At 43.8% G+C, this 24,822-nt stretch overlaps 1 protein-coding gene across 1 annotated transcript in view; it reads left to right on the top strand.

Moving 5' to 3' along the window:
- The window catches only part of LY86 (lymphocyte antigen 86), a 58,094-nt gene that overhangs the window by 22,837 nt on the left and 10,435 nt on the right, over window positions 1-24,822 (top strand). Inside the window, exons 2-3 of the mRNA XM_044238469.1 lie at window positions 9,465-9,551; window positions 10,903-11,031. Coding sequence (XP_044094404.1) covers window positions 9,465-9,551; window positions 10,903-11,031 — 216 coding nt within the window. The remainder of the gene's footprint in view (window positions 1-9,464; window positions 9,552-10,902; window positions 11,032-24,822) is intronic.

Genomic DNA, 24,822 nt, shown 5'->3' on the forward strand with positions numbered 1-24,822 from the left:
CAGAGTCAATGATTCATATATATCTTAGAACCATCTGGATCTTTGGCTTCGAATCCAGTTCTATAAATGAGCAAAGACAGGGCTGGTGTCAGATATTACCTCTCAGCCCGTTTACTGACCCCTACTCACTCACGCTTCGTATTCCATAATACCAGCCGCCAAGGACATACTCCTTAACTTTTCCTTTTAAACTGAACCTAGTTCACGACTTTCAGAAGCAGGAGAGAATAGCTTTTTAGCACGCCCAGCATTTAAAGAACAGTCCCAGAGTTCATCTTCATAGCCACACACTTAGGAAACCACCTGTGCATCATGGCCTGGTTCTCGTCCCCCGTCAGAAAACAGACAGATTTGCAGGAAATGCAGACATGAAATGTGATGGGTGTATCCTGGTTGTGCCTCCGTGTCAGCAAACACTGCCATGGTTCCTGACATTACTAAGCCAAGAAGCGTGAAGCCTTCCAGAGGATCCTGCCCAGGGAAGAGGTTTTATCTGCTGGTGAAGTGCAAATCCCTACCCTTGAATTATAGTTGAGATGCATGTTTGGAGGTCTTATTTTCCATTAAAAACAAAAGAAATAGAATGGTCTAACTTTTCTCCAGTTTTCTATTCCGTATGGGTTGGCTCCAGATTAGTAACAGAAAGTTAAATAATTATCCATACCAAACAGAACAGGCAAGTTCCTTGGATGCTTCCAGACTTTCAGGAAACCCTGCTAATTTGGACATTAGTCAATCAGCAGTAGAGCCCTGGGTAGACCGGCCTGGTCTAAAGGCTTCTACCCCACCCCGGTCCCACAGCAGCTAGCAGTGTCTGGCAGATATTAAACAGTTAATAAATACTCTTGAAAGAATGAATGGCAACACTATCGGGAAGGCTGAGTTTTAAATGAAGAGGGACTGGGTAAGGTAGTTTGGAGTGTGTCCATGGGAGACGTGCCTTGCACACAGAAGACTGCAAAATGTTGACTATACTTTGACCTTAAAATAAGAGATTAAGAGCATACATGTATCTTATATTCAGTGTCTTTGATCTTGTAGGATTATAATTAGATGCTGGAAGTTTTATCATCCAGATGAGAGCAGAAGCATTTTCTTTGTTTTTTTTTTATTTTATTTTTATTTTTATTTATTTTTATTTTTTTTTAAGATTTTATTTATTTGACAGAGAGAAATCACAAGTAGGCAGAGAGGCAGGCAGAGAGAGAGGAGGAAGCAGGCTCCCAGCGGAGCAGAGAGCCCGACATGGGGCTCGATCCCAGGACCCTGGGATCACAACCTGAGCCGAAGGCAGAGGCTTTAACCCACTGAGCCACCCAGGCACCCCTATTTTTATTTTTTATAAACATATAATGTATTTTTATCCCCAGGTGTACAGGTCTGTGAATCGCCCGGTTTACACACTTCACAGCACTCACCAAAGCACATACCCTCCCCAATGTCCATAACCCCACCCCCCTTCTCCCCACCCCCCTCCCCCCAGCAACTCTCAGTTTGTTTTGTGAGATTAAGAGTCACTTATGGTTTGTCTCCCTCCCAATCCCATCTTGTTTCATTTATTCCAGAAGCATTTTCTGATATGCTTTATGCCTCCAAATTCAGGGGCTCCTCTGGCCATGTCAGGTATGCAGTCAAATGAATGAGAAGCTGAGTAGGAATTCCTGTTCTCGAGCCACTAAGATGCACTCTCTGCCAGCTAGGAGACAAGTTCAAGTTCCTCTCATCCTCATTGTAAGAGTCTGCACTGTGGGGCATCCTAGATAACACAGGATGAATCTGCGCATTTAGAATTCATTGTTGATCTACTCCTAAGATGCAAAAGGTCAAGCAGAACAGCCTCCAATGGGTCATTATTTTTGGTGAGACATTTGTTCAGGTCTTTTGGATCGAAGCTCAGCTTCATTACCATTTCTCTCTTTATGGTCTTTAACATTTCTGTTATGGCTCAAAAACCGTGGCCTCCTAATCTGATGGAAGCCAACCTCAGGTCATTCCAGGGGACTGTGACTCAGACATCAAGGGGGCAGCCCACGTTCCCACACTTTTTTTTTTTTTTTGTCAGTAATGAATTCTCATGGAGTCCATGTGTTTCCCAGTTAGAAGCGACCCAAGAACACATTCATCAATGTTACCAGGCAGCTGCAGGGTGTTATAGTTCTTGGCCTCATATATTACAAACAGGTGGCATTCCAAGGTGACGGTGTTCCTTCCATTTTTGTTATGTTTGATATCAAGAGCCATGTTGAAGCAGTTTGAATCCGCCATCTGCATGCCCAAGATAAAACGAGAACAAAGTCATAGATAGATCTTACTTCGGCGTGTGGGTCAGTTCCCAAGGAAATGCTACCAAAGACAGCGGAATCTGGGTGGAGCTGTTGTTACTTGAAATCCTGTCCCATCAGAGGGCCTCCCCTGTGCAGTCCTATAGTAACAGGATTTGAAAGGCAGAGACTAGAGGAGATCAGGAAATAACAGAGCAACATAGCTAGAATACATTCACCACGTTGTAAGTCAACACTTTATCTTCAAAGGCAGGGAAGGAGTCTGAGGGAAGGGGCAGGAGGAAGGCACCACAGTGCCATCAAGGACAGAAGAAGAAAGTTAATTTCATGTTGCCATGGTAATGAATTTCCAGCAAAGACATCTCACTTACACATGGAGCCTGACATACGTCCTCTTTTTAGGGATCCAGTGACCCTTGAAAGCTGTCCTGGGAATCACACAAACAAATAAGACACCCCAATCAAAAGATGGCCAGGCAAGAAAAGGGACTTCCAGATCCGGGTATAAGTGGGTGTGTGTGGTAAATGAAATAGAAACTTGCAGAATTGGTAATCATCCAATTTAAGGGAAAAGGAAGTTCTGTTTGTTATTTTGGGAAAAGATTTCCGAAAAATGACTAAGGAGTATCTGCTACTATTTGACCTGGCCCTAGATTTTCAACCACACTCAGAAACTCCATCCTAAGTGCCACAGCAAAATTTCCACGATGATGATGACAACGTCAATGCACTAGCACCTTCCAAGAGAGCCTTCCTGGTGTTGGCGGGGAGAGAGATTGATACCACTGGCCTCACAACTCAGATTTCTCCAATAACTGCCAGCCCCCACCAAAGCGGGAAGTGAAAGCTCATCTAACCTTCTGGGTCAAGCTATCTGACCTTCTCTCCTTTCCATCTACGTATCCAACCATCTGACATACTAGAGCATGCCCCCTAGACTAGATGCTGGTTATCGGATGATGCATAAACACAGCATAGTTCCTAACCACTCACAGCTTATGCCCTGGTGTAACCTAAGGAAACAGATTAGTGATCATTGCCACAGTCACAATGATGGAGCTATACACGGGTGCCATGGGAGACTGGGGGAAAGACAGGGGAGTGAACCCCCGTTGGAATCCTGGGATGGGGTGGTTGAGCTGGACTGTGAACGTGCAGAAGACCAAAGGAGAAGGCAATCAAAGTTTTCCTATGAGAGGTCTAAACCTCTCTAAAGACATCTACAGGAAATTGGCCAGATTGATTTTTACACTGCAGAGAGAGGTAAACATGTTTTCAGAAAGCCAGAGCCACTAATCCAGAAAACACTGAGTTAGCACCTGCCATTGGAGGTGTGTGTTAAATATGATGAGAAGGGAGTTGTAATCAAACTATAAGAGAATGGAATATGATATAATAACATATAATAGCAAGGTCCTGGCCCCAGGGTTCTGAAACTGTTTAAGGAGGCAAGGCATTATCACATGAAGCTTTGAGTAACTACACAATGTTGCCATGGTAATGAATTAATCAGTATAGATCAGTATAATAATCAGCCCCCTAAATAATCAGTATAGATCATAAATTCATAGGAATAAAGAGAAAGAGCTGGTGGAATGCGATAACAGTTCCCACAGAGGTCAGGGTTTGGATAGAAGGGAGAGAAATTATTGCACGTAAGGAAAGTACAGATTAGATCATATCACCTTTTCCCTCTACAATCATCAATGACACCCAAGCACAGTTACTGGCTCACTCTTTGTGATTCCATGGGCCAGAACATCTCTGTTTGTATACTCCTGAAAATTCAGATGGCTTCTTCAAATCTCCATAGCCCAAGCACTCAGCATCGTGCCTGCCATTGGTGGGGGCCTCCGTATATCCACCCCAGAAACATTTGGAAGCACTCAGAGACATTTGATGCCCAAGTTAACTGTGGACCATATAAAAGCAAGTAGGCTTGTGAACGCCCAGTTGGAAGGGCTACTGGGGGTTCCATGAATACAGCACAAAATGCACCCTGTGGTGATGAATTCTATGCATCAACTTGGCTAGGCTCTGGTGCCCATCTGTTTGGTCAAGATGTTTCTGTGAAGGCATTACATGGGTGTGATTAACATTTGCAGTCCATAAACTTTGATTAAAGCTGGTGATCCTTCATAATGTGCATGGGACTCCTCCAATCAGCTAAAGGCCTTCAGAGAAAATACTAGAGTTTCCAGAAGAAGCAACTCAGTTGCAAGACTGTTAGAAATGCAGCCTGAGTTTCTACCATGCTGGCCTGCCCTGCAGGTTTCAGACTTGTCAACCCACATCCACCCACAGTCACACAAGGGAGAGAGAGGGAGAGAGGTAGAGAAAGAGAGAGCCATTGCCTTCCTGCAGCAGGAAGAACATGGACAAGCCCAGGGATGGATTTGGCAGAGATGTGGAGGGCCAGTGGAGGTGGGGCTTAAGGAGCATCTGCTCCGCTTCAGGGTGACAACAGATTGTAAAGCGTAAGCAATCAAATTATAAAGGCATGCACATGCCCCTGCATGCCTATACACATGTGCGCACACACACACACACACACACACACACAAACGTATATAAAACCTGGTACAATCTGAATATGCTCAGTTCATCGGACCAACATCAGTGTCTTGGTTTTGACATTGTACTATATTATATGTAAGATGTTACAGTGGGGGAAAGCAGAGTGAAGGGTAGGAGAAATCTCTCTGTACTTTTCTGAATTTTCCGTGAGAATATAATTATTCAAAATATAAGGTTAAAAAAAATATATAAGGTTAAAAAAGAAAAGCCCTTAAGCAGACCCATGAGATATGAAAAATAGTAGCATGAGAGTTGTCCCTCCTGTAACTCTCCAACCACCCAGCAAACAGGCTGTAGGGTGCCTGCCAGGTGCTGCCCATAGACCCCAGGTCTCAGCAGCCCAAGCCCAAGAACACACCAGCAGGGAACCCAGCAGGGGCACCATCCCCCGCCTCCGCCCCCTCCCAGACCCATCAGCCTTATGTGCCCACCGCCCTCCAGTGAGGAACTGCATATCCAGAGCCTGTGCCCTTGGGTTCGGTGTCCTATTTGCTGGATCTAGCTGAGGCCCAGAACCGGCTAGAAACCATCAAGGCAAGTTTGTCCTCTCCTGGACAACTGGCCAGCTCCGTCCAGACCAAGACAGCACAGCCCACCAGCAGAGAATAAGGCACAAAAATGGTTCTGGAGCTGAAATTTGTTAAGACCCTGCCCACATTTAGCCCACCTGTTTATCTGAATCTCTTCTACCCTATGAATGAGCACGAAAATAGCCCCCAGATTCCTTGGACGGTCACTGCCCTTAATATGCAAGGCAGACACAGCTGGCTGCTCTTCCCCGATTTCCTCTCAGCTGTTCAGAGGAGCCGGTCTTCCACACACATGCGCCCCACAGGCCAGGGACAGTGGGGACAGTTTGGGAGCATGCTGGGCTCACTCACTGCAACCACTATCCTCTGTTGGTCAGAAGCCATAGATGTCGACGAAACACACGGGGCTGGGGGGCGGGGGGGCATCGCACAGAGGCTAAGGGGAAACTACTTAAAATAGAAAGACTGTATATTGCACGACAAAGCTTTTGGCCTCTTTGCTCAGCTCATTTGCTGTTCTACAATGAAGTGTCTAGAGGAGACATTTATCTCTGCCCTCACAGCCCAGGAACACCAACTCTCATTAACTTTCCAATTTCATTCCTTCAGAAGATCCAAGTTCAGATAATCCAATTTATATGTATTAAAAATTACTTGAGGCAAGTGTCCAAGGGAGTCCCCCCTCCTGCTCTCCGCCCCACCCGGTAGTTCTCATATTACATAAGAAGGACTACTTAAAAAATGCAACCCACCATCTTTTGTTTTGGTATATGAGTCTGAGGCACTGGTAACTGAGAAAGCAATTCTTGAAAGCAGTGGTTCTCCACCAGAGATGTTTGTCCTCCACGGGATATTTGACAGTGTCTGGAGATACCTTTGGTTGTCACAACTGGATTGTGGGGGGGCTAGGTGGGGGAGCCTGCTGGTATCCTCAGGGTAGAGGCCAAAGATACTGTTAACATCCTATAACCCCACAAAGAAGGATTATCTGATCCAAAATGTCAGTAGTGCCAAGGTTGGGGAAACCCGCCTTCAAGTTCTGCACAAGTTTATTACATGTATAACCTTTATCACTCATTCAGCAAACAGTCACTTGGAACCCAGCATAATCTTCAGACAGTGTGCTAGACCCTGAGGCTGGGAGCTGCCTTCCAGTGTCTAGTAGAGGAACGACGAAGGTCTAAGGAAAATACAATGCAATACAGATTCTGAGTGAAAATACATATTACCACAGGGAAGGACATGCATCTGTGAGGCTGGGACTGGGGGACAGGAGGAAATGATGTCACTTCCCCCAAGACAGCTGCAAACTGCATATTCAATCTCAGATATAAAATTCGATCTCAAATATAGAATAAATATAACTGCTAAGAAAGATTACCAAGCCCCGAAGCATTTTTGAAGCAACGGCCTTAATGTTTTTAGATACATATGCATCCTCAGAGAGAAACAACCTACTGTTTTCTCTGTGACTTTGTTCCCTATTAAGATTATTTTCCCAACAGTATTTTTCCAGTACCAAGGAGATGTTTTACTTCCTTCTCCCGCCCTCAGTTTATCCTTTCCGTCTATACTTTTAAAATGTCCATAAACACGCTGTGCAATTCTGTAACTGCCCGTCAGCTGAGGGGTACATATGTAGACCCTCGCATCTGTCCTTACACAGCAGTTTGATTTGATTCACAATTCTGAGGATGCACATTCCTGAACATCTGTCCTTTGGCCTCTCTTTTTTGATACTGAGTGCCAACTGTGTAGCAGGGACAATTGTCTCCATAATTCCCGCTCCCTTTCCCCAAGCCAAGAGAAGCCCAGGATGGCACCAGCACAAGCTGATGAAGAAGGAAAATGAGCCTAAGAGAAAATGGCCTTTCCCCAGGAGAATGAATGGCCAGATCCAAGACAGTTTGCTCTAACGAAACAGCACCTAGATTAGATCTGCAAGGCAGAATAGCCTAGCGATCATTTCCATGGCAGATACCGCAGACAATTACATATCTTCCAGGTCAGCAATGTGAATGATAAAACTGTCTGGAACACCGTCACTGACAAATGTGAGCTCATAGCTAAGCTGAAATTAAAACCAGTTATAAAACAGAATTATCACATGCCATATGCCCATGCACAAAATATTCCAGGCCATCTTACAAATTAAATCATTAACATACAGCTTGGAAGCTCCACTTCACGAATACTTGTACACCATCCAGGGCTGTCATTTTTTGTTTGTTCTTTAAGCCTGGGTTCGAATCTTGACTCTACCCCGCTTATAGTCCTGGGACCCGGGTAAGTTAATAAAAACCTCTCTGAGTCTATATTTTTCCATTTGTGAAAGGAAGACAATCATAGCTATCTCTCAAGATTGTCATTTGTCATAGGAGTCTGGGTCTCATAGGGAAAATACAGACCATGTCAGTTATTGTAACTGGACAGGGAGGAAGCAGTGACCACGCTGACAGTTGGGAGAACAGAGGGCAGATGTTGGAGTTATCAGAACTTGGAGGCTTCAAAGAAGGTCCCTGTGGAGTTGGAGCACAGACTGCTGGGGATGGGGAGAAAGGGTCTGCAGCCGAAACTGCCATAAGAGAAGCTTAGGAGCCCATGCAGCTGAGCCTCTGCTGATTCTGGGAAGGTGCAGAAGAAAGCAGGACACTGGAACAATGGCCATTGCAGGGTGACAGGCCATCTCCAGGTGACACCCTCAAGGACAAGCAAGTGTGGAAGAAGGAGCAGCTTGCTTCCCCGGCTCAGCCTCAGTCTCCCTCTGGTACCTCTGCTGGCAGATGGCAAAGGAAAAGAGTGAATGCGGAGAGCCCCGACTTTGCACAGTGGAACTCGGAAGGCTAGATTTCGAGCTGAGGGACACATGGCTCCTTTATCCGCTCATTACCTATACGCAGGGGGTGCTTTCCATGTGTGTGACTGAGGGGCTCTGCGCTATGCACTGGGGAGTCTGGAGGATTAAAGCAGAAAATGCTTATAAAGTGCATAGCTCGGTGACAAGGACAACTCAGTTATGATCCGTTCTCTCTCAGACCCAGTGGGAAACATAAAGGAACGGGAACCAAAAACCAAACCAAAACAAGAATCCAGCTCCTGCCTTTCAGAAGTTTCGTGTTTAGGTTAAGTGATATAGGATGAGTCCCAATAGCAGAGTACAGAATAAACCATGTTCATATGCCTTGAAAAAAATATTTCACACAGAACTATTTTAAGAATTCAGAGAAGCCAAAAAATATTTGGGGGATGATCAGGGAAACCCTCATGAAAAAAAAAAAAGAAAAAAAAGATAGGAATGAGCAAGACCTCACTTAGACCACAGCCAAAAAGGTAGGACCATTACACATTAGAGAAAGCATATGAACAAGTAGCCTTGGTGGGAATTTGCGGGGTGACCTGACCTCAAAAAATGGAGGATGGATTCATGATGTGGAGTATGGAAGGAGGGGCCAGTAGGACATTTCCAGACTTTATTCTGAGGCCTAGATGAGCCTCTGGGACTTTCTGAATGACTGGAAGGTATGTATGAAAGATATTATCTTTGCAGTCTAGGTTCCCCCTATCATATCTAGCACAAGACCTTGCATATAATGGAATGTTTGGGGAAAAAATTATGACATTGACTGAGATGGGATGGGGAAAAATTATAAAGGCAGGTCCTAACTGAAAATCTGCATGTATTTCTCTCTTTCAATTCTGTAATAAATGCTTAGTGAAACATTTCAAATAATCAATGAGCAATTTCAAAGCCAAAAGTTCAGGAACTACAAGAAGTCAAGCAATGACAAAAAACCTAAGTAAGGGTGTAACCCCCCCCACCAAGACCTATGCCCATTTCAGATTGAAAGTCTGCCATCAGAACATGGCATTGACCAACATCGACTATGGGGAGACTGGGGAGGATTACTGATGGCATCACGAATTCATACCAAAAAAAAGTGTGGGACAATATGTTTTTGAATCAATTTTGGTGATTCATGTAGAAAAAAAATGATATCGCTGGTGTGAATTTGTAATGGAAGTTTGCAGATCATACAATGTACTCACGCCTAATCTGTTGTGTTCTTCTTGGCAGATCCATTACAAGATTTCGGCTTTTCTGTTGACCAGTGTTCAAAACATTTAAAGTCAAACCTCAACATTAGATTTGGAATGATTCTGAGTAAGTAAAGAGTATTGACATGAAATAAACGTTGCACAATCTCTTCTGGTCCACGCATCCCAATTACTTCCATTAACGACAGGAGCTAAGTGGGCAGCTAAGCCACTGCCCCCACCACTGGAATCGGGTCTATTTCCATCTTTGTTTTTACTTCTCTCTCTGGGTAACATCCATATATAGTGGAACTCTCACTGAATGCTATGTTTTTTCATTGAAAAGACTTGAAGCATTTGTTTCGATGAAATGAGCACCTGGAATCAGTATATCCAACAACAAAAAGAGATAACATCAGTATTTAGGCTTGACGTCTATGTGGGAGAGAGAGGGCTTTTGCTCTGTTATCTTGGCAATGAGCAAGTCTACCACCAGCAGTATGGCTTGTCATTTGATTTATTTCATTTCCCAAATAGCTGATGCAAGTTCTTAAACCTTTGACAAAGGGAAAGTTATGTAATATCTCTCCTTCCACCCCAATCCATGAGCTGGGGTATTCTCTGATTGTTTCTTTTTATTTGGCTGTGCCTTTACAGTTAGTCATTCTATTGCTATAGCTGCTAGAGTATCTCCCTTCTAAAGCAGCTTTATCAAAACCAGAACTTAGCGTGTGGAATCATTCCAGGGAAATGGAGGGAACATCTCTGGGGACCCAGAACTCTTGTGCATCTTTGTATTTCCAGAACCTTACCCAATATCTGGATTCTATAGCAGCAGCTGAGTAATAAAAGAGGAATGAAAAGAGGAGTAGGGGGAACATAAAAAGGAGGAATGGAGAAAAAGACAACACCGAAAGCCTCCTGTGTCATATGATATAATACCTACCTAAAAACTGCGGGGGGGGTGACGCCACCCCACCACTCTCAGGGGAGACTAGTAATACTATGCAGCTGGGAAGCTGTAGAAGCCAGGCCTGCAGCCATCACCTTGAGGGGGTAGGGCATCAGGGCAGGGGAGCACAGCAGAGTGCCTACCTTGCTCTGAACAGATCAAGCTCGCTGAAGGGCCACATTCATACCTAGGGCTGCTGTCATTATGCTTCTGTGCTGTTTTACCAAAAAGAAGGAAGGAAGGAAGGAAGGAAGGAAGGAAGGAAGGAAGGAAGGAAGGAAGGAAGGAAAGAAAAGAAAAGAAAAGAAAAGAAAAGAAAGAAAAAAAGAAAGGGGGAAGGGAGGAAGAAAGCGGGGGAAGGGAGAAAGGAAGGCAGGGGAAGGAAGGGAGGAAGAAACCTGTTCCCACACAGGGCAGGCTTCTGGAAATAAAAGACCCTTTGGTTCATGCTTCTATAAATGTTGAATGCTTTGATACGCAGCGAAACCCACGCTAATAGTAAAGCCGACCTTCTCTTTCCCTTTAGGAGAGGACATCAAAGAGCTGTTTCTTGACATAGCTCTCTTCACTAAAGGATCGTCCATTTTGAATTTCTCCTATCCCATCTGTGAAGAGGATCTACCCAAGTTTTCTTTCTGTGGAAGAAGGAAAGGGGGTAAGTTGTCTGCCTTGCCGACTGCTCGCTGAGGTCAAGAGAGGGAGGAACCATGGCTTCCTGTTGAAGCCACAGCCCCGGTTCTGCCCCTCAGCTTTGGACCAGCTTAACCTTGCTTATCAGCATGTGTCCTATAAAAATAACCATGAAGCCCATTTCACACAACCTACCTTATACACTGAGTATAAAAACCAAGTGAAGCATGCCTATGAGACACTTTACAAACAGAAAAATGTTACTGTTCAGTGTGGCACCTTGTAAAAAAAGAAAAAGAAGAAGAAAAGAGGCTGGCATCAGAAAGAACCAAGAGCTTCCCCAAATCCACTGAGATTCTAAGTATCTTCAGGTTTCTCCTCAGCGATCTCTTTAGTGACAGGGTCTCCGTGATATGGGAATGGACTCTGAAAAAAAGAAAAACAAAGTGAAGCTTTCTAAATGTCACCGTTGTATTGTGTTCTTGCCCAGTTGAGTCCTTGACTGATGGGGGCATTAGGTAGCTAGATTCGAAGTACACAGCGTAAAACCATGACACCATCTGCTCCTTATTGCAAATCACTAACTGCCTACCTCCCTGCTGTACATACCCCAAGGAGCACAAAAACCCAATTCCAGCCAGTCCGCACCTCCCTCTGAGTCTTGTCCTGCAACATCTTCACCACGGCCCTGAGATGCCTCTGTTTATTTAACTAAAACGTTGATGTGATCTCTGACCATCCTCCCGGAAGTCACTCTCCTCTTCCTTCTCAGGACATCCTTCCCTGCCCCAGTGGCCAAGGGGGAGCGCACCCTTAACCTCACACACCAGAAACCTCCACCTGTTTATTTCCTCATTCAAGGAAGCCAGAGTATCATCAGCCAATTATGTTTTCCAAACAAAGAATCTAGAAGAAATTGGGGTTCCCTTCCCATAACAAAGAGGTGTGGACAGAGGAAGTTTGTGCAGGAAAAGAAAACAGGGAATTTAAGAAAGTTGCAGGCTCCCTGAAGCTGGGTGGGCTTTGCTGTGGTATGTAGATGGCAGGCGTCCGTTCAGCTCTCCCTCCTCATCCTCTTCTCTTTTCCCCAAAGTGTGGGGTGCATAACTATATTGGCACAATCATTTATTACCACTTGTCCTCTTTGGTAGATAATGAGCTTCTTGGTCTTTAAGCCCAGGACTTCAAATGTGCCTGCTCCATGGGGGGTACCCAGCACCGCGCACTCCTGCAGACAGAAAGAGCTCATATCAGTTAGCACTTGTGCCAGGCACTGTCCTAAGAGCTTCACAACCAGTCAGCCATTTACTTTCTACCCCAACCCTATGAGCTAGGACTTTTAACACTCTAATACCGAGCCCAGAGCTAGTGAGGGAGCCATGGCTCGAACCCAGATGAGCTGGCTCCAGGACCCATAATCTTAGTGGCTAAGGAATGAATCAACCAAAGAAGAAACAAGGAATTGTGCCTTTTGGCCAGGACTTTATTTGAAGTCATCATTCAAGAACTCTTTCTGGCCTGGGATCTGACTTTGTTTCAAATAGGGACATTTGTTTCTTTCTAGCTAACCTACCATAGACTGGTGAGTCAGTTTTCCTCTCTGAACTTACTAGAAATATTTTTGATTGATTGGGTGCATTCGTATCGTTCCCCAGCATGGTGAGCTCCTCGTGAGTTGATCCCTCTTCTATAGCCAGTGTCTACAGTTTTATTGGCCTTTATTTTGCTTATCTTTCCCATTTTACCCCCACATAAGTGTCCTTGCACCCAAGTGTGGAAACAAATATGCTTGGAAGCACTATGAGTTTAGTTAGAAAGAATGCATGCTGGGTCAACTTCATTCGTACTTCCTTCTAGACCCAGAATCAAGTCTCCCTGGCTCCCTCCTGAATAATGGAAATGGGGTCCGGCCTGATTTTCCTGCCTCCTTAGTGCTGGCAGGGTAGTCTTCTCAAATACAGATTTGATGAGGCTGGAGAAAGAGGCTCCGTTCAGCCAAATGAATCACTCCCTCTGGATGTTCCTGGAGCATCTCATTCCTACTTATCTCTGCTAGAACCATATCCTATCGTGTGTGTTTCTCCCTCCTTAAACTGTGAACTCCTTGAAGGCAGGAATATTTCTTGCTCCCCTCTGTCTCTGGAGACTTGGAAAAGAGAGCCTGACACAGAATAAAAATACAATAAATACTTGTTTTATTGAATTTTTATATGACGGATTGAATGCAATATACCAGCTCATCTTAAAAGCGACTATCTAATGATACTTACACATGCCACTAAGATACAAGTGCATCAAATCCTAGCAAACAGTGAATTATCTTGGCCCTCCATGTTTAATAAAACCTGTTTTTCCCCCATATGAATAGTTTTAATAGAATTACTAAAACAGGAGAGATATTGTTCCCCCAAACTGAGATGTCCAATTCAGCTCAGCATCTCAGAAGGCTGGTGCTTGCCTTATCTGAATGCAGCCCTATAGCCTTTTTTGTTTTTTTTGCTTTATTGCTGCAGGGCTAAAACCTGCATAGGCAGCCTGAGAAGCCGGCACTCGGGGAATTACCAGGAAATTTCATACCGTATAAAACAATCACAAAACTGATATACAAATGCTGCATGAACAAATAATTAGGTAAATTGTATATGCCAGAAAAACTAACATCTTAAATGTAGTGGCTTCTTGGGTTATTATGCTTTGCTTTAACCCACCCACAAACCGACTGCAGGAATGATTCTACGGGAAGCAGTGATTAATTTTAAGACCAGAGGGAGGGGGGAGTAAAGAGCTGAAGCCAATTCAAACCCAAGCACAAGCTTCTGTTGACATATTAAGCAGGAAACAGAGTCCCTCTGGGGTTTGCAGGTCCTTCTTAGCAGAGCAGTGAGAAAACTTGGTGTCTACTGCAGGTGGCACGGGAAGGTGTTTGATATCATTTGTTTGATATCATTTCCAAGGCATTAGTATGCATTCTTCAGCTCCCTACACCCTGCTGGCTGTTCTCCAAGCCAGATAAACTACAAAGTGGTTCAGGTTTAGTGAAACTATGTGCATAAAATGTATCCTTTCCTTCTGCATCTTCCCCAGCTGGCTCTAGGGCCAGAGCTCATTTTAGTTTTTATGGTGTGATTAGCCATTTGAGGGCGATAGCCTATGTGTCCAGTTATAGGGGATTGATTAAGCAGATCATTGTTCAGCCAAATGCAGGTTCGATGTGCTGTGTTTTTAAATGATGTTGCAGGAAACTATTAAATTACTTGAAAATATACTCACAAATTTTGTGAAGTGACAAAAAAAACTTGCATGAAAGAGTACTCACTGTTGGATACTTTTTTTAGTAAAACATGTGTAAGTGTATGCACCATTGAGCTCTGCAATAGCATACACTTAGGTACTAATGGTGGTCAGCCCTCAGTGGTAAAACTACTGATCTTTGTTCTCATCTTTTTGGAAATGAAGTCTTCTGCTTTCATAATAAATTTACGAGGTTATTCTTTTCAATGTGAATGAGCACTCTAGGAAAGGATAGAGAGGATGAATTCTCTTCTTCCTCATCCTCTTTTCAAAAAGAATCAACCTACTTAATAGTCAATGATATTTGGAGTTAGAAAGTTCTGAGTCCACGTGTGGCATACAATGTCCAAGGATCTTTCAATATTCATTCTGGGTTACTCACCTTCCCCTTTACCCAGCTGTGGGTTCATTGAGAAGGAACCAAAACATGTCACTGTTTCATTTTGTTCGTTGTTAATGTTCCCTTATTTCCTTTCTTGCCCCTGGTGGCGTTGGGTTATGCAGATCCATTGGCTTTACTTGATCTTGATGCTTTCCAAAATGGCATCAGTTTTTAAGAATAAACTGGGATTAAATTGAATGTCCTAATGACCACAACTGATGACTACTCCTAAGGAGAGAACAGTAATGTCAGCAGAAGCTCCATAGCTTTGGGTGGGTCCACAATGTGCCAACTGTGCCCTTACCCCAATGGATCTCAATCTTGGTTGTACATTAGTTAGACCCACATGTGGCTTCTCAGCCATGGAAATGTAGCCAGTTTGAACTGAGAGGAGTTATAAATGCAAAGTCCAAACTTGATTTCAAAGACTCAGTATGGAAGCTAAGAATGTGAAAGGTCTCAACCATTGTTATATTGTTTATATACTAAAAATATAATATTTGTTATGTACTATGTTAAATTAAATTTATAAATACTATATCATATACTAATTATTTATGAACAAAAAGTATTATTATTGACATGTTAAAATTAATTTCACCTTCTTAAACATGGTTACTAAAAACATGTAAAATTATACAAGCCAGTGTCATTATAATTTTATTGGACAATGCTCCATTATAATTTCCCTTTAGTATTTTGGACATCCCAACCCCCCACACCCCAGACCAGTTAAATCATCATCTTGAGAGGAGTGACCCCCACTAGGTGATTCCAGTGCTCTGCCAAGGTTGAGGAGTCCTACCTTAGCCCCAGATAGGGATAGCTCAGTAACAACTCCCATTATCACAGCATCTAATAAGCACCAGGAACCTTTGCAGGTAAGTTCTACATATTAACCAATTTATGGCTTGCACCAACCTTGTGAAGGATAGAAACTATTGTTATTATCCTCGTGCAGCAGATGAGGAAACTGAGTCCCAAAGGGGTTAAGAAAATTACCCAAGGTCACAAAACCACGAGGTGGTAGACCTGAATTTCTCTCTCCAGGAAGCTGAACTCCAGGAACTTGCTCTAAACCTTTCTGTTATATATCTCTTTGAACATCAAGAAGATACTGCTGGAAAAGTATGACTCTTTTCAGCTCTCCACTAGAATTGGAAACAAGGATTTAAAAGGTACAACAAAATTATAAGAATCAAAAATCATTTTGGGTATAACCAGCCGTTATATAAGGTGGTGGTTCCCGAAGTGTATTTCTGAGACCAGCAATATCAGCATCATCTCAGGAATTACCAGAAATGTGCATTTTTGGCCATCACCCAAAATTATTAAATTAGAAACTCTAGGGCCAGGGCTTAGCACTCTGTCTTTTAACAAACCCCTTGGGTCACAGATCAGCAAATTTGTTCTGTGAAGAGTAAGGTAGTAAATATTTTAGGCTTTGCAAGCCACATGTTCATGTGGTTTCTGCAGCACAAAAGTAGATACAGACAATATGGAAATGAATGAACATGGATGTGTGCCAATAAATCTTTATTTGTCGACACTGAAATGTAAATTCCACTTAATTTTTCTGTGTTGTTAAATATTATTCTCCTTCTGATTTTTTGGATCCATTTCAAATGTAAAAACCATTCTTAGCTCATGGCTGCTGAAAAAGAAGCATTAGGGGTATTTGGCCCACAGACCACAGCCTGTCAGCCCTGCTCTAGATGGTTCTGTCGCATGCTAAGGCTTGAGAACAGCTGCTATAAGGAAAACGAGGACTCAGGGCTCTTAGCCAGAATTCCTGAGCACAAGGACTCCCTGGCTTTCACAAGGACTCACCTAAGGTTCAGGATAAATTCAGTTTAGGTTACTTTGGAAAATTTTAACAACTTCGCTTTAACCTATGTTTTGCCAGGGCCAGCAAACCAGATCTGGGGCAAAAAGAGGGGACTTCACATAAAGACTGGTGCATGAGCCCGTGGCAGGGGGAAAAGAGACCTGTTTGAAACACCAGAAAGCAGGATTGATGGTCTCCACCCCTCCCATAGCTGCCATTTACAGGCTGGGGACAGAGGGCTCCTCTTTCTGGAGGATCGTTTGATCTGTCTGGTTCTCAGTTGCTTCATCTATAGAAGGGAGAAACCATAGTTCTTTTGCAAGTAATAGTGAATACTAAAAAAAAAAAAAATGTGTCGCATGGCCTGGCACATTAGAAAACAATAAACATGGCAGTGACATGTCTCTCTGCTTCCTCCGCTACCTGAGGGACCTGGAGGCAGGGGTGAAGCAGCTTGAGGGACGTGCAGCGGCTTATATACCCGGCGAGGGTCTCCCACGCAAACAGGGTGGGGGCAGGCGAGCTAACACTGTGCTGTGTGCTCAGGGTCCCAGGATTTCCTGAGGAGTAAATGAACAAGTCTCTTCTTGTATCTTCCTATTCCATTTTGTTCTTTTATCGGGTCTAAGGTCAGCCTCTAACATTCTCATTTTATGGTCCCAGCTTGGCTTCTTTCCAGAATGAGTAGAAGTGGAAATGCCCACTTCCTTCCTGGAAATGTGACATCTATCCACAGAAGTGTGGTTTGTCCCCGTGGCCCCAACAAGACTAACCCACAATTGTCTGACATAAAAACTTCTACCAAAATGTGGATTTGTTAGCACTAACCCCCACCATGAATAAGACCCCATAGCTCTGGCTTGGAAATGAGTTGAGTTCACTGAAGTCCCTTTCATTCCCTTCTGGTTTATCATGCGAAGAACATACTTTGATATCTATTCTCGACAAATTGGGGTTCACTTTGTTCAGCGACTTTCCTAGAACATCCTGTCTCTGGAAGATGAAGATGAAATGAAAAATAGAGTGTAAAACTGGTAGTGGGACGTACTGTTGGACATGAAACTGAAGGATCAATGTGAGAAGTAAGAAGAGGTCCTTCCCGGACACATTCCACCCAAATAGAAAGTGGGGTAGGGGGACTCAGAGGCACAGAGTGGCTCAGGTTTTGGCTCCCCAGAATATAGCATGGAGGGCTATGTAGATCCTCTACTGTAATGAACCTGGAGATTTGGGCAAAAACCTAGATTAATACCCTAAAATAAAAAGAATGAAAAAGGATTTTCACTCGTGATGGCAAAGACACATCAGCTGTCGGGCTTGATTCTGCCCAAACCTCTTTGAGTACAACCCAGGCGAAGACCATTGGTTTCACAGCACTAAGTAATAATTGGTTTTCAAAAATGATTTGCTTATTGCTTCATAGGATTAACAGGTGAATATTAGCTGAACCCAACCCCTTGCCAAAACCAACCAGAATTAAAATAAATGCTTGAAAGAGCTAAATAAGAGCATCTCATAGGTGTGTGTGTGTGTGTGTGTGCGTGCACGCATGCCTGTGTACACTAGGTATATATGATTTTAAAGTAGGAAACCCATAGGTCAAGGGCTTCTCTCTGAGACATTGGCTGCCATGACCGACATGGCTGAGGCACAATGAAAAGCTGGGAAGACTTGATGTCATATGCACGTCAGAATCCCAGGGAGGTAGAGAAATCAACAGTCCCTACAAGAACTGCTAATGCACGGTGTGCCTTCTCACTCTGGGTAGGCTAACCACCTTCCAGGAAGAGAAAAATCTGCCAGCAGTTACATACAACAGATATTGACACACTTCAGGCAATATGTGGGCCACAGCAACAAATCAGCAGCGGATTTAATTTTAACTGCGTCTGGAAAGCTTGTAATTAAAATAAATATTACGGTGACACCTTTTACAAGCTGGAGAACCCTTTAGTCAAGGAAATAATTGCTCCCTGGTTTATCTTTTATGTAAAGCTGAATGTTTCTACTTTAAGTGTTTGTCCAAAGTGGGGAATGCATGGTAATTAGATGAATTTCAATATGCAGCAGAGTAGATCCCATGAGAACTGTACATAAAGTCTGACATGACATTTCCCACAAGGCAGATATTATCTCTGACAGCAGCTAAGGGATCCTGCTATAATATTCATTGATTTTACATATACAAATAAGACCAAGGCAGAAGCATAGGGGATGTTCGTGTTGGCTACCTGTCCTCCCTCCCCTTTGTTAGCTCGGGTGTCTGTCATCTGTCCTGGTGTTATGCTGGATGAGTGCATCCGGCCATCATCTGAGCTTCATTAATATTAATTGCAGAAATGTCTCAACTTCAATGTCTGCAACGATTCAGAATTGGGTCTGAACAGTTCTATCTAGATGAACAATTCAGATCTCATCAGCTAGATTTCTACTGCCCTAGCCCTCTCTGTTTCTCTATGCTCCTTTTCACGGGTCTGTAAAATGGAGGAAGTTTAGAAATTGCCTAGATTTGGAGAAAATTCCCATGGATGCTTTCCGCAAAATGTCTACACCTTGCACTGCTGTAATAAAACACAGGACAAAAACACCTTCCAGGCAAGTGCTCCCTTCAAGAGTCTCCACCATTAATCTACACCGATGGTCCTGACAATCTCTATAAAGCACGCCCACAGCCAGGCACCCCCACCGTGAGCCCCACTTCTCAACTGTTTCACATTCACTGCACACACACTAACGAATGCAAGCCCCAGGATTACGGTCATTGATTTCTGCTCTGAGAGAAGGGGAACAAGCGGCTTTATCTGAGGCCTTGATTTTAAAATACGGCTTCTCTGGACTGTCACCTCTGTCCCACTTGTTTGCTTATCTTTGATTTCTAGGCCATTTTAGGCCACCTGCTTCTGCAAGCTGCTTTGCTTCAGGCTTTCTGCTCTGCTGTCCCTGTAACTTCCTTCTCAATCTCTCCAGATCCCAGCTTCTCAGCCTTTTTCCCTAGATGACAAAAGGGCTTAGATGGTGACTCCTGTGCCTTGGTTCCACTTTCCTTGGATGAATCAATAGACCCATGAGCAGGGGGGTGATGGTTCTCAGCTACCTGGAAAATTTCAGTTTCTCCTGCCACTACGAACCCCACTGTCATTCTATTGCTGTAGGAGCATGCTACCAATCTGGTTTTATTCTCCAAGACTTTTCTGGGGCCTGCCTCATCCCACTTACAGGGAGGCCTTGGAGAGCAAGAGGCCTGGCCCGGCCCAGTGGTTCTCCAACTCACACATACATCTCATCACCTGGAGGACTTGTCAACTGCACCCCCAATTTTCAATGTAGTACATCCACAAGTCCCCGGACGAGGGGCCCCCACCTTGAGAACCACTAGCTTAGTTAGGGATAAGCACAGGGTTTGAAGCTGCACAGAGGCAGACCATCACTGCCACCCATGTTTATGTGACTGCAAGCAAACTACTCCATCTCTCTGAAAAGCATCCCTTTTTTCCTGTGTACAATAAGGAAAATACAAGTGACCTCATGGGACTGTTAGAAGGAGAAGACGTGGTAATACATGCAAAGCCCTTAGAGCAGAGTCCGGCCCAGAGTAAGCACTCCATGCATGATAAATGGAAGCTACTTCAAGCAGCTGATTAGGGATTTCTCAAGCAAGGGCTCTGGGCCCCTGAAGTCATCCATCTCAGAGTGGAAGTCTGCATTTTAACAAGGCCTTCAGGGGCAGTAGAGCTTTCGAGGTAAGAGGAACAGGACTCCAGTCCAAGCTGCATACCCTCTGGTGGCTGACACAGGGGAGTCTCCGTGGGCCCTTCGTGTCTTGGGAGAGAGCTCATTTGCATTTTTCCTGGCACTGGACATTTGAAGCATCATCTTCACCTTCAGCCCTCCTTCTCTTCATGTTTTATTCTTTGCCTGCTTCCTTAGAGCTGCTGTGGGTTTGCTGGTCAGGCGTCACTGTTGCAAAGTCTTGGAGAAAGTCAACAAAAACAGAGGTGTGTGATGTACTAGCAGAAAACTCATGCTCTTAAACTGCAAAAAACAGAAGTCAGAACGATGGTCACCCTGGAGAGGGTACAGCCACGACCAAGCAAAAGAGGACTTTTTGTTGCAAAAAAAAAAAAAAAAGAAAAGAAAAAATAAAGAAAGAAAGAAAGAAAAAAGGGAAACATATTGCCTATTAAGGAATCCTACAGCCCTGAGAATTTCTATCTATAAACAAATTCGAGCCCATCTGTAAGAGCCAATAATGTGTTGGAACGGTCCTCCACCATCAGTCACGGTTTCAGTTTAGCTGAACCCAGCATATTTCCACTAATGATGACCCAGGAACAAAGCATTTTTTAATTTTCTAAGATAATACAAGCCCCTTTATGAATTCCCAGCCTGTTGTAGATTTTCAAAAGTCTGGCTCAACAGCTCCCACACTTCCATGTAATAATCATTTATGAAGCCAATTAACAAGGCCAACTCCCAGCTCCCTGGACCACTCCAAAACTCTGATCTCACAGTTGCTGGTATTTGCATTTTAACAAACATCCTGAGAGCCCCGATATGCATGGACCTCAGAGACCCCCCAGTCTGAAAAAAGCCATCCTCTGCAGTGTCTATTCCATTATTTCCCATCGCATTGCTGTTTCCTGTATCTGCCCCAGGTTTCTGGAGATCAATTCAATTTCTCTTCTTTCTCTCCAGCACTGTCTTCATTTCCATTTCTGGAAATCCAATCAGCCCACCAATTCACAAGTTATATTTTGAGAGTTGCATTAAGTATTTATCCACTGAAATTCAGAAATAAGTTGGTAGGGGAAAAAGAAAACTTAAATTTTCTTTCCCTTCTCACTGCCAGAAGTTATGTATCTCTTGAAGGGAAACTGATCAGCCTACAAGACCAAAATGTCTTATAGGAGGAATAAACTTGGAAACAAATCATTTCACCTTCTAGGCCCCAATTCTTCATCAATGACTTAATTATTGGCACTGTCTGGGGGTATGGTACCTGGGTGGCTCAGTCAGGCAAGCATCGAACTCTTGAATTTGGCTCAGGTCGTGATCTAAGGGTTGTGGGATTGAGCCCCACATCGGGCTCGGTGCTCAATGAGGAGTCTGCTTGGGATTCTGTCTCTCCCTCTGCCTCCGTCCGTCCTGCAATGTGCACTCACTCTCTCTCTCTTAAATAAATAAGTAAATCTTTTTAAAAAATAGATAATTGGCACCATTTGGTAACGGAGCCACTAGCCACAAGTGGCTATGGAGCACCAGAAATGTGGCCCGCCCAGAATGAGATGTGTTTTAAGTGTGGAATACACACTAAAGTTTGAAGATTTTGTGCCAAAAAAAAAAAAAGGTATGAACAAAAGACTTCCAAATAGCTCTTTAATATTTTTATATTGGTTACATAGTGAAATTATAGTATTTTAAGATGTGGGTTAAAATATATATTCTTAAATTAATTTTACTTCCTTTTTCCTTTCTGTAAAATGTGACTACAAAAAATTTTAAATTATGTATGTGGCTCACTATCCAATATGATAGCCACTAGTCACATGTGGCTATTTAAATCATTTACACTTAAATTAAATTAAAAATTGAGGCCATCAGTCACACTAGCTGCATTTAGCTAGAGCCTACCATATTTGATGATGAAGATATGGAACATTTCCATCTTTGCAGATCATCATTAGACATCACTGACCTAGTAGTTTCTATATTGCTTTAATTTTTTTTAACAGTCTATCCTGAATGCAAGAATGTGAGGTATAATGAAAATTTCAGTCCCCAGCCTAAACTGTAATCCCAAGTGCCTTCTTTTTTGCTGAAATCTTGGGTTATGCTGGTGTCATGATTCTGAAGGGCCCTTTGTTGAGGTCCCAGATTGAAAAAAGCCATCTCTCATGGCCTTTTCGCAGGTCAATAATCTGGAGCCGCCTCTCTTAATCCAACACTACTGTGTTAGTTTCCTACTGCTGTTGTAACAAATGACCACAGATTTAGAAATTTGTAACACAAATGTATTCTCTTGTAGTTTTGGAGGTCAGAAGTACAAAACCAAAGTGTCAGCAGGACTGTATTCCTTCTGGAGCTTCAGGAGAGAATCCATTTCCTCGACTTTTCCAGTATCTAGAAGTTTCCTTGGCTTGTAACCACCTTGTAATCTTACTGAACTCACCCAGATAATCCAGGTTCACCTCTCCATCTCAAAATCCTTAGCATAATTCTATCCACAAAGTCACTTTTGCCATGGAAGGTAACATACTCACAGGCCCTGGGGATAAGGACACAGACATCTTGACGGCTGGGCACTAGCAGCCTGCACAACTCCCAGATGGAAAACCAGTCCATCTTACCTGGCCTCTGTGTACCACATCAAAAGGCCAACTTATTGTGCATAATCCAAGGAGAACCCAAACTCTGTGTTTTCAATGAAAATGGCCTCACAGAAGTCAAACCACTTGGAGAACTTCACAGATGACACGGTCACTCATTTACCAGAGCAGAGATACAAGTTCTCTGTTAAGGGATCATGGGGCACCTGGGTGGCTCATTGGGTTAAAGCCTCTGCCTTTGGCTCAGGTCATGATCCCAAAATCATGGTACTGAGCCCGACATCGGGCTCTCTGCTCGGCGGGGTGCCTCCTTCCTCCTCTCTCTCTGCCTGCCTCTCTGCCTACTTGCAATCTCTGTCTGTCAAATAATCAATCACTGCTCAGAAAAGGTTGGCCTTGTTGGGCCATTATTGTCACCTTGTCTGAGACCCCATAAAACTCCCACCTGTCATGGACCCTACTCATAAGGAAAGCTATTTGGCTGGAAGTCAGTTCCATGACTGGAATCATGCCAGCAAAGAAAGAGAGTGAGATAGAAATGAGTCCCTTATAAGAGTTTATTATTAATTATTTATTATTAAGAGGAAGCAGCATGTGATTGGGGAAAAAAAGAATAAGGATAACAAGGGTGTCTCTGAATCACCAGAGAAGTGCAAGCCGTGGGCCCATGAACAAGGAAGCCCTGGGAAAATTCTCGCTTTGGAGTTTTAAAAATGATCCATTGCAAGGACACAGTGAATGCATTTGAGTTGTAAATAACATTAAGTTTCTCTAGTAGTAAAAGGCCAAAACGAAGCTCTCATAAACCCGTTTGAATGAACAGTGAAAGATATCAAAGTAAAAAGAGAAAAAAAGAAAGAGAGATATCGAAGTAGTACAGACAAAGCTAAACTGTAGTAATACAAACTCTAATCAGATACTTATGAGCTGCAAAGAACAGTTCTAATTCTGAAAGCACCAGAGCTAAGATGCCTCGAACTGACCAAAGGGGGCCAGCAGCATGATGGACATCTCAAGATAGGTTTGGAAATAAAACTGAACATTTTCTGGGGTGCCTGGGTGGCTCAGTGGGTTAAAGCCTCTGCTTTCGGCTCAGATCATGATCCTGGGGTGTTGGAATTGAGCCCCGCATCAGGCTCTCTGCTCAGCGGGGAGCCTGCTTCCCTTCCTCTCTCTCTGCCTGCCTCTCTGCCTACTTGTGATCTCTGTCAAATAAATAAATAATAAAATCTTTAAAAAAAAAAATGAACATTTTCTAACGACTGAGCTCCCAGTAGCGACAGGAAAAATTCTCCCAGTTAAAGGGTCATCTGATAGGCCCAGGAATCTCAAAGCTTCAAATCAGTTTATAGAACACACTTCACTTATGACAGGTTACACCACATTGGACCAAAGTGGCCTGCTGCTTAGGGCCAGTAAGAGTCCATGCAACCTGAATGAAGACACTAGAAACCGAGAGGCCGGCGTGCACCTCTCCCCCTCCCTCTGCTCCCTCTTTCCCGAGATGGCCGGCTCCCTCTCAGCCACACCTCCCACCCGCCCACCCAGCGTGGTCTTCACCTCCTTGACCCTCTCTCTCAACTCCTGCCTTCTCCGAAGTGTGAGGGTCCGAGCCTTCTCAGGGGCAATCCGGAACATTCCTTCTCCCTCCCGCTCTTCCGTGTGGAAGTCAGAGAGCAGCTTTGAGGCTGCTCGGATTTAGCTTCTAGGCTGGTGGCTCCCACATCACAGGCCCAAATATATCAACAGCCAGCTTTCCGAGGCCATCACTAGCTCATATGGTATGAATTAGGAAAAAGTTCACCTTCTGCCAGGAGACGTTTGTTGGTTTGGGGCTCCCCCGCAAAGCCAGAGACAGGGACTCGGGGTAGGGAGTTATTAGGAAACAATGCCAGAAAGCAGCCATGTGCGAGGTGCTCGGGGGATTCAGGGCAGGAGGAAAAGCCAGGAAGGGATAAATGGGCAACTGATTACCGGGATGGGAACCAG

Source organism: Neovison vison, chromosome 1 (assembly GCF_020171115.1).
Source record: "Neovison vison isolate M4711 chromosome 1, ASM_NN_V1, whole genome shotgun sequence".
Lineage (NCBI taxonomy): Eukaryota > Metazoa > Chordata > Mammalia > Carnivora > Mustelidae > Neogale > Neogale vison.